At 40.4% G+C, this 11,147-nt stretch overlaps 1 protein-coding gene across 1 annotated transcript; it reads left to right on the top strand.

Annotated features, from left to right (window-relative positions):
• The first annotated feature begins 2,265 nt into the window (after positions 1-2,265).
• Positions 2,266-4,902, top strand: LOC147857831 (pentatricopeptide repeat-containing protein At3g09040, mitochondrial-like). The gene has a single exon (XM_087327567.1). It carries the CDS (start codon positions 2,266-2,268, stop codon positions 4,900-4,902), a length of 2,637 nt encoding a protein of 878 aa, XP_087183693.1.
• Positions 4,903-11,147: the final 6,245 nt, after the last annotated feature.

The following is an 11,147-nucleotide window of genomic DNA, read 5'->3' as shown; positions in this document are numbered from 1 at the left end:
ATTTATTGCTATTAAAACCACGGTAACAGCTCCTGAATTGGCTTACCAATTCGTTGACGAGTTATTTCGTTTTTATGGGTTACCGATGGATATCGTGAGTGATCGAGATCCAAAGTTTACTAGTGACTTTTGGATGCAAGTCTTTAAGAAGTTAGAAACTACGTTGAGCATTGGCTCCATGGATCATCCTCAATCCGATGGATAGACAGAACGAGTAAATCAAATTATTGAGGACATGCTTCGAGCATACATTGGTGCAAAACCAACAAAATGGGAATGTTATCTCCCAATTTTGGCGTTTGCTTATAACAACTCCAAGCATACGTCGAAGGGATATAACCCTTTTATGTTGATGTATGGTTTTCAGCCACGAGCCCCGATTGATGTTAATATACATCATGCACGAGATAATATAAAAATAGCTCAAGATAGAGCGCGTTTTTGTGCCGATCATAATAGGCAACCTTGTGTATTCAACTCTAGACATAATGTATTTTTACGTGTACCTCACAATTCTACGACATTGTCTACGGGTAAGTGCGCTAAGTTAGCCCCACGGTTTTGTGGACCTTTTTAAGTCCTCAAACACATTGGTTCATCACCCTATCATTTCGCTCTTCCCGATGGCGTTGAAATTCATCTAGTTTTTCATGTAAGTTGTCTAAAAGAACTTCTAGGTTTTGGTGACAATACAATTACAACTGAAACTTTGGTTACTTCTGAAGAATTATCTTCTAAACCACATGTACCAGAAAGAATTCTCGATGTTAAAACAAAAAATCTACGTACTAAAATAATCCAAGAATTTAAAATTTAAATGGATGGATAAATCTATCAAAGATGCCACATGGGAACGTGAAAATACTCTTAGAACTAACCTCCCTAACTTTCCATTATAAGAGTGCAATGTTTTAAAGAAGGGGAATATGTTACGTGCATGACCATAGAATATCCCGTGGTGAGAATTTACTATAATATATACACGTGGATAAGTGTGAGGGTTAAACGAGAGTGTAAAGAAGGGGAGGATTACTTTTAATCCTCGAGATTGAGATAACTCATTAGGCCAAGTGTGAACTTGCCTGGTGGCCTTGGGTATCGCTATAAATATGAGGCCTAGCTACCCTCATTTCATCATCTTTTGACTACGTTGAGACTCTAACGTTGTGGTGGGTCAACTCTTGTGGTGAGCGCGCCAGCACTAGGTACGACTCAATGCCACAGCGGTGGTATGGGACGTTGATCGAGGCTCGAGTCCGTCTCGATCCCTTCGCTCGGGGGTGGTCGGGTGGATCAACACCCTTCTTTCTCTCTCTCCTTTCTTATGTTTATCTATATTTTATCCTTATCATATGCTTATGTTAGACCATAACTCTAACAATGCACCCATTGTGTGCAACCACGTACGAATAGGCAAGGCTCAATGCACAAGCAATCACTAGACATGATTGTTTCCTTTCCCATAGTTTGGAGTAAGACCTTGTTTGACTCTAATATTGAAATGCCATTCATGAAATGTTCTTTGAACTAGACATACGTGTCTATCTAACTGCACAGGATATTAGAATTTAGGGAAAAGTACGAGGATACCCCTGGAAATTCGTCTATTTACGAGAATGCCCCTAGAAGTTCCAAATTGACCAAACTACCCCTATGTCCAAAAAAATACACTTTATAAAGTAAGTACAAAGGACCCAAAGAATCGCTTAAGTAAAGAAATTTGTGTTTGAAGGGTATTCTGGTAAATAGGGCTTGTAGATTTGAGTGTATAATTACTTTATAAAGTGTATTTTTTTGGACATAGGGGTAGTTTGGTAAATTTAGAACTTTTAGGGGCATTCTGGTAAATAGACGAACTTCCAAGGGTATCCTGGTACTTTTCCCTAGAATTTATTGCCTAATAAATGGATCTATCCCTGAATAGTTAGTTAGGTTCCATGCCAGCCTAAACAAAAGCTGCTTACCATACACCCACAACTTCCTTTACGTCAACAAAGTCTTGATTGAGTTAGTAGGACCTTTGGCCATTTTGGCCCCACTCCAACCAAAACCTAGAACCTAGCCCTATCCCATCAACTGCTATAAATAAGGATCCCAGATTTACCTTTGTCTTAATGTCAGAATGGATTCCTGTGTAAGGAGACCATCAATGATCATATCAGAAGAAGGCAACCCAAACACAGAGAGACTAATGGAGACTGAAATACTCGAGGCACGACATCAAGGGAGGTTGGAACAGGGATATGGCTAAAGGGAGGTGTTGCCATGAGAAGCAGAGTTAGTACTAGTGTCCATGGAAAAAACACCATAGCTTTGCTCAAGAATTGTGCCCAAAAGAAGGATTTGTCTCAAGGCAGTAGAATACATGCTCACCTTCTTAGAAGAGGTTTTCTTCTTGAGAAGAGCCCTCACTTAACTACTACTTTGATCCATATGTATGCCAAATGTGGCGACCTTAGCAATGCACATCGAGTACATGATGAGGTTCAGATCCGAAATGTAGTCTCCTGGAATGCATTGATTTCAGGCTATTCTCGACAAATGCGAGGCCACGAAGCTCGGAATTGTTTTGATCGAATGCTAATTGAGGGTTTATTGCCCGATTCAGTCACTTTAATATGTGTTTTGAAAGGTTGTGGAGGTATAAAAGATATACGGAAGGGAAGTCAAATACATTGTGAGGCTATCTTCAGGGATTTCTTAGAGAAGAATGTGATGATGGGCACTGCTTTGGTGGATATGTATGCTAATTGTGGTATGCTAGAGAAAGCACACAAAGTTCTTGAAGATCTTTTTGTTCGAGATGCTGTTACTTGGAATGCACTTATTGGGGGGTACATCCAACATGGAAGGGATCATGAAGGTCTCCATTGCTTCAGAGAGATGCAAAGTGAGGGCTTCTCTCCAGATGTAATCACATATGTTTATGTCTTGAAAGCTTGTGGCCATATAGGAAATATTGAGAAGGGAAAATGGATTCATAAAGAGATTATAGATCAGGGTCTTCTTCAGAAGAATGTGATGCTTAGCAATGCTTTGGTGGATATGTATGTGAAATGTGGTATGTTGGAGAACGCAAAGGAAGTGTTGGAAGAGATTCCTTTGTCTAGGAGTGTAGTCTCCTGGTCAGCACTCATTGCTGGTTATGCCAAACATGGGCATGGTTTAGAAGCATTGAAGTGTTTTGATCAAATGATCAATGAGGGATTCTCTCCCGATGAAGTTACCTTTGTTTGTATCTTGAAAGCTTGTGCTAGCACAAGAGCTGTTGACAAAGGTATACAAGTTCATGATGAGATTGTGAATAGAGGGGTTTTGAGCAAGAATATCGTGCTTGGCACCGCTTTGGTGGATATGTACGTGAAATGTGGCTTGCTTGTAAAAGCACGGCAGGTTCTAGAACAACTTGTTGTTCGGGATGTTGTCTTGTGGTCAGTGCTCATTGCAGGATATAGTCAATACGAGCAATTTAACGATGCATTAAATTGTTTCGAACAAATGCGAAGTGAGGGTTTTTATCCTGATGCAATAACCTTTGTTTTTGTCTTGAAGGCATGTGGTAACATTGGAGCAATTGGCAAGGGCCGATTAATTCATGATGAGATCATGAGTATGGGTTTTCTAGAGGATAATGTTGAACTTGGCACAGCTCTTGTAGACATGTATGCCAAGTGTGGTGTGCTTGTAAAAGCATACCAAGTTCTAAAAGAGCTTCCTCACCAGGACGTGGTCTCTTGGAATGCATTAATTGCAGGATGTAACCAATACGGAAAAGCTCACGATGCACTAGAATGTTTTGGAAAGATGCAAGGTGACGGAGTCTCTCCTGATTCTGTTACTTTCACATGCATCTTAAAGGCATGTAAGACCATAGAGGCTATTGATAACGGTGAGAAAATTTATGATGAGATTGTCGCTAGAGGCTTGTTGGACAAAAATGTTGTTCTTGGTACTGCGTTAGTGGATATGTTTGCCAAATGTGGTCTACTTGTAAAAGCACAGAGTTTGCATGATAGTGTTTGTGCTCAAAGTGTTGCCTCTTGGAATGCACTAATTTCTGGGTATGTTCAAGGAGGGCAAGATGTCAAAGCATTTAACTGTTTCAAAATGATGCAATGTAAGGGGTTTGTCCCAGATTTAGTCACATTCATTTGCATTTTGAAGGCATGTGGCAATACAGGGGCAATTGAGAAGGGCAAAGAAATTCACAATGAGATTCACAATATGGGCTTGTTAGAAAAAAGCAATGTGATCAGCAGCGCATTGGTAGATATGTATACAAAATGCAACAATCTCTCAAAGGCACAGCAAGTGCTCGAAGAACTTCCTTTCCAAGAGATAGCCTCTTGGAACATATTAATTGCAGGGTATGTCAAAAACGGGAAAAGTTATGAAGCGCTTAACTTGTTCAGGAAAATACAAAGAGAGAATATTATGACTCCCAATGCTATCACGTTCCTGTCAGTTTTATGTGCATGTTGTCACTTAGGGCACTGGCAAGAGGCTGAAATGCATTTCAGGGAAATGACTAGAGAATATGGCATAGCGCCTGAGTTAGAGCACCATAGTTGTATGGTAGTTGTTTACGGATTGGCCGGACATTTGAACAAGGCAACGTCTGTGATCGAAGCAATGCCTTGTCGGGATTATCCAACAGTTTGGCTTGCATTGTTGGGTGCTTGTAGGAAATGGGGAGATGTGAACATTGGGAGAATGGCATTTCATGAGGTAATACGACTAGATAGTAGTTGTGCTCCGGCTTATTCCCTGATGGCTGACCTTTTCACAGCTAATGGCATGCTGAGTAATACTTTAAAGGTTGAATTCATACAACTGGATGCAGGAATTATTGACAGTAATTCAAAAAATATCTCATGTCTTTGTTCAACGCACCATGTTTAGTCACATGATCCAATGTTAATGTTTGCATGTTTTGTTGAACATATATTATTCAATCCCCAAAAAACATCCAGACCTGTTCTATGTGAAAAAAATCATCTATGTATATAATACATGCACTGTGAATAACGACTCATATTTTATTGTGTGCCTGCCCATTATATGACATGTGTTAGATGCCCATGTATGGCCAAGCATTCAGCAAATTAACATATGCTCCGGCCTATTTGGTGATGTGGGTGATTCCGGGTAGTTAAAATCCCTAAGAAAACTGTCCAATTTTTGGAACACTCTCCTGAAATGGATATTTTTGTTCCTTCTAACAATGATGATGACTTTGTAGCCCATACGGTTGAAATTTGTTTTCCTCGAAAGCATTGTTAAGTTGGCTATCATAAACAATCATGTTCATGGTATGCCAAACCAAGCTACATTGTCAATCTATCAGTACTGCAACCCATAAAAGATCAATATTGTATTATTTGTTAAAGTTTTGCATTTATTGTGTCATCTTCCAGTGCGCAATGTTGGAGTTGCATAGGACTGCATGATTTGGTTACTCCATGTATCCCCGAGTTCTCTTTTATGTTGAGATAATGTGGTTATGAGGCTGAAAACATTAGGTTTTGGTGAAAATGGTGGTGTCTGTGGGCTAATTTCACCTTTCTATGCAACTGTTAAGTATTTGTCATATGTATCATGGCCCATGAAGACATCGACATTGACAAAGATACTAAATCAAATGCAAGATGAAGAAAAACGGGGGATAGAACAAAAATGCCTCTAGAGCTTTAGGCCAAATAACCACCACAATGTGATAGGGGACAACATTTTTGTTAGTGAGCTGTAAAAAGTGACTTTTTAGCTCTTCTTCGTGATCTTTTGTCTTAAGGTCTCCCTTGAATCCAAACTATAGCTCTCTCCTTCTCTTTCCCTCACATTTGTTGCAAGTTGCATGATTAGGGTTTAAGTGTTGCTTACCAAAACCCTAATTACTCCTTATTGTATCTGTGTGGCATATGGTTTTACTAATTAAGGCATCATGGTAATTTCTGTTTGTAATCTCTTCATGAGTGTTTACTATCATAAGTATTTAATGCTAAAGCTCCTTAGGGTATTAGTGAGATTAACATTACTAAGAGATGTGAGTGGAACTTCCCAAGATTTGGATTAATTAAACTAGCGGTTCGAGAGTGCTTGACAACCAATCTCACTTGGTTTACACTAACACAGTATATGACCATCCAAACCCCTTGGCCAACAATATTGTCTAGGAGATCAACTCCACTTGTTATGAAGTTGTGTGCTCGGCGTGAATGCCTAGATATAAGACAAGCGTGTATGAGAGTACATAGATTTGTTAAAACAAGAAGCACAATACAAAACCTGTGAGCATAACCTCGGGTTTGATCAACTTGAGGAATGGATTTTCTCTTTGGTAGAGGCTCGAGAGGCCAAGTCTCATCCCTTGACATGAAGTTGCCTAAAATAGAAAATGAGGACAATGTAGTTAATGTTGCATTATTTCGATAAAGTACAAGTCTCTGTGTGGGAAGTGTGTTCCCTATCTAAAGACAAAGATCTCATCATTGAGGAACTGTTAATGTTAAATCAAAGCGGTGGATGACGTGCTTTAGTGAGTCAAGAGTGAGCTTCATGTTGAGTATGGTGAACCTGTTATAACTACATTGATAGGCATCAAGGGGATCGATCAACATCAAGATAAGAGATTGATGCCTTAGGAGCACACTTCAAAAACGATGATACTAACATCATGCTCTTAGTAATGATGAACAACACGATTGTGTCAAATATAATCGACATTGAAACTAGAGTTAGTATATCATGTTGTGTTTGTATCCCTCCTCATGGGAGAAGGAAGAGCCGAAGGCTTGCTAAGAGTCGTAAGCTGGTTGAGAGTCGGTTAAGTGTTTGTGTCCCTCCTCATGGGAGAAGGAAGAACCGAAGGCCTGGTATTGGCCAAAGGGCTGAAAGGCATGACACAATCGTATATAAAAAAAACTATGTTAGGGCTGTAGAAAAGTGTGAGGTAAATAGAGGAAAAAACAGAGAGCGTAAGGGAGAGTAACGTGCGAAGACTTTGCAGGTGTAGTGGCACCGAAGTTCTTTGGTACCCCAAGGGTCCTGTGGTTTTTCCCATTTTAGGGTTTTCCACGTTAAAAATCTTGTGTCTTGTGCTATGTCTTTCATTAGTTTGTTTGTTGTTTCCGTCCTCATTCACATCAAACTGATATCAGAGCGAGATAAGTTTAGAGGAAGGGGAAGATGAATGGCTTTTTGGGAATGATTGTATTGGACTCCCATAACTATTATGATTGGAAAATCAAGATGAAGGATCTCCTAATAGTGAGGGACTGGTATGAGCCGATCTATAGGAAGGAAGTACCGAATGGGGTAGTTGAATGAGAGTGGAAAATCCTCCATGGAAAGGCCGTGGCATACTCCAACATACTCCAACAATTTGTAGGTGTGAGCATACTCCAACATGTGGCAATTGACACAAATGCCTATGAATTGTGGCATAAGCTTGCCAACATGTATGAGAGGAAGAATGCTCTTAACATGACATTGTGGTGCACACCAGTACATTCGTGGGTCTGGTAAACCAATTAACGTCAGCCAAGATGTCATTAGACGATGAGTTGTAGGATTTGTTGTTGCTTTCTTCCCTACCGATGTCGGGTTAGTTGTGGTTCATGCGGCGAAGTCACGAGGACTAAGGTTAAGGGGAGTATCAGTGTGGACTAGTTCTAATGTACATTCTTTTCTCTTTGGTGGTCTTGAGTGAAATGCAACTCTGTTTTGCTTTCCAACCAGACAGTAGACGCATTTCTCAAAGTGCACCCCTTTCACTTTTGGAAGGATTTTCTTGTCGGTTAGGATATGCATGCCTCTCTCGCTCATGTGACCAAGCCTCGTATGCCATAGCTCTGCATTTGAATCGATTGCCACATTTGCTTCATCCTTGACAACTTGGCATGCATTACATATAGTGTGCCCTGTTTCTGTGCTCGGGCCACTATGAGACTTCCTTTACAGAACTTCCACATACCACGTTGAAAGCCACCACTAAAGCCTTCATCATCCAATCTTCCAGTTGATATCAGATTCAGCCTGATATCGGGCACATGTCGAACATTCCTCAGGATCAATCTAGAACCAGTCGATGTTGTCAAACATACACTTCTGATGTTGGCTATCTTGCATGCTCATTATCTCCCATCTTTACCCAACCATAGTGATCGGATGTGTAAGATGAGAAACATTCTCTTGAGGGAGTTAAGTGGAACGATGCACCGGAGTTGATCACCCAAATGCACTCTTCATTTGAGAGGTTTACACTTGCTTGCTCACAAATGAACAAGAGTTATTCTTCACGAGTAGCCACGGCTAAAGTGCCCTTCTCCTCAGAAATCTTTTTGTGTTCGACATTGCTCGAAGTACCTTTGTCTTTCTTAAGGTGTCGACAATCTTTTTGGAAGTGTCCAGGTTTTCCATAGTAGAAGCATGTGAGCTTTCCTTTGGACTTGGATCTGGCATGAGACTTGTGTCTCCTTTGTAGACTTCTTTGCTTGCGTCTTCCTCTACAGGTATGTTGTGCCACAGTTTCCTCTAACTAGGACACGACACCCTTGTTCTTTCTTATTGTTTCCTCGTTTGGGATACTTGTCTTTACCATTTGCAAAGATAGTTTTTCTTCTTGTCACGAGGCACTGAGAGACACCACCAGGTTCTCCTAGCTATCCGGTAGGGCACACGGCAATAGACGAGCCTAAAGAGCGTCGTCTAAGGGAAACTTGGCTGTCGCAAGTTGATTTAATAACCCCATGAAGGTGTTGATGTGTACTACTATGCTTTCTCCATCTCCGTCCTTCAGTCTTACGATCTTTCTCATCAGAGAGGCTTTGTTGAGGGCATTTTTCCTTTCGTATAGCCTGACAGTTTGTGCCACATTTCGTAGGCATTTGTGTCGTTAGCCACATGTTGTAGGACACTCATGTCTACAAACTATCTGATGGTGGCCATAGCCTTCATGTTCAAGAGTTTCCACTCATACTCCGACACCCCTATGGGTATTTCACTCCTATCTATGGGCTCGTACATGTCTTTGACTATCAGAAGATCGTCCATTTTGTCTTTGACTATGAGTAGTTGTGTGACTTCAAGACTATCATTCCTGGAAAATTGCTCACACCTCCTTCCATTTTTGCACCTCATGCTCTAATACCAATTTGTTGAGTTAAGGATCATAGATAGACAAGAAAGATAGACTGAAATATACAAAAGTGAAATACAAAATACACCGTACACAAGTTTTACGTGGAAACCCTAAAACAAGGAAAAACCACAGGGCAGCAGATTTTACTGTAAAGGAAGAGAAGTACAAGAGAAAGGTTACAAGTCTCTAAGAATCAGAGAATCCCCACTTAGGGTTTTTGGCAAGTTTCACTCAACTCTGCCATCACTCACTCTGTTTCACTCTTGTCTACTTCCTCCACACTACAACACTACAATGTGTATCTGTCTCCTCTACACCCACTGCATAAAGTTTGCCCTAGCTCCACATATTTATACATGGGAATAAGTTATTATTAACAGATAATAATAGTAGTTAATCAATCGGTTGTCCGACCCACAAATTGACAGTCCAATCGAGTCAACTAGTCGACTCCTTTGTCGACTATCCAGTTAGTCCAACTAGCAGACTTTGTCATCGACCATCCGGTCAACCCAACTAGTCGGCCTAGTCTTTCACTTTGATCATCCATCCAATACAGTCGACCTCCTTGAATCATATCTCTCTCTCTGGTCGATCTGGTTGACTGACCATATTTCAACTGTTGATTCTCCCATTAGGAGGGACATAATGCTAACAATATATATATGATTTTTTTATTTATATATAAGAAAAATGATTTTCGGGCTGTAGAAAAGTGTGAGATCGATAGAGGAAAAATAGAGAGCATAAGGGAGAGCAGCCCAGGAAGACTACAGGTGTAGTGGCACTGAAGCAAGTCTCTCTCCTAGTCAACAATCTGACGAACCCTAAATCAGGTTCTATTGTTCCATTCTCTTTGTTTTTCATTATCTCTAGTGTTCCACCCATCTTGTTTGGGTGAAGACGGTTATCAAGGTTGTTGCCTTGATACTCAAGTAATCCCCTAGTAAGATCCATGCAGGATGTACCCCCTTGTATACTAACATATAGTGGAAGTTCTTTGGTACCCTAAGGGTCCCGTGGTTTTCCACGTTAAAAATCTTGTCTCTATGCTATGTCTTTTATCAGTCTATTTGTTGTTTTGGTCCTCATCACATCACATTATCTATATGTGTTGATAGAAATCAGGTGGTCCTACCATGCTCCATTCAAATGTCAAACCACGAATGGTAGATGGGTCCATCCAAAAGAACCACAAATTTCAAGTGTATGAGGTAGCATGTATTCGGATTGACATTCGTGGTCACAAGGTTGGCAAACCAAGTGGCACATAACTATCTATTAAGATGACCCTATCTTAGAGTGAGTAGTTAGTCATGGATTTTAGAAATGATGTAATTTATATGAGAAAAGATAACAAAATTTACCAAGTCGATGTGTACACCGAAAAAGTCCACGAAAAAGAAATAGATCTCCTAAAAGATGATCCATTGGTCATGAATGAGTTTGAAACATGCTTGAATATAGTTGGGATACCACTTGCTAGCCGAAATATCAGTAGGAGCACAAAATGTTGCCGAATCTTTATTCGATATGAATTAGATCATGCACTTGCCATGACATATGTGATGTACCCAATTGGCAATTGGTACAAACGAGTATTGATGTACGAACTACTACATCATAAACAATGTGGTAGTGCACCAGAGGCCGTACAAATGGAATCCTAGTAGAGACTTAGGAAGGCCCTACATAACAAACACCGAGACAATCAATGTCGCGTAAACGCACGTATGTGCACTACTAAAGTGGAATCACAAGGAACCTGAACGAGGGAGGGTATGATGTGTGAAAAAATAATTTAAAACCCGCCCATGGGTTACCTTGTGTATGTAAATTACAAGTTTATATAAATTCACAATCTCCTCTTTTCCCCCTCATTTCCCTATATTTTGCCTTTGGTCATCCCAAATCACAACATCTACCCCCACTAAACCTGTACATCCTCTAGTACGTGCCAAGAATGGTGCAACAAATGTGGTAAAACTTTGCCTCCATCACTTCCCAA

Source organism: Azolla caroliniana, unplaced genomic scaffold (assembly GCF_043228905.1).
Source record: "Azolla caroliniana isolate FFs.n. ecotype wild unplaced genomic scaffold, voAzoCaro1.0.p SCAF_11, whole genome shotgun sequence".
NCBI lineage: Eukaryota > Viridiplantae > Streptophyta > Polypodiopsida > Salviniales > Salviniaceae > Azolla > Azolla caroliniana.
The sequence above is the reverse complement of the archived record's forward strand: the minus strand, read 5'-3'. Positions and strand labels throughout refer to the sequence as shown.

Coding starts and splice junctions, on each gene's coding strand:
- LOC147857831 (XM_087327567.1), top strand. CDS start 2,266: ATGAGAAGCAGAGTTAGTACTAGTGTCCATGGAAAAAACACCATAGCT.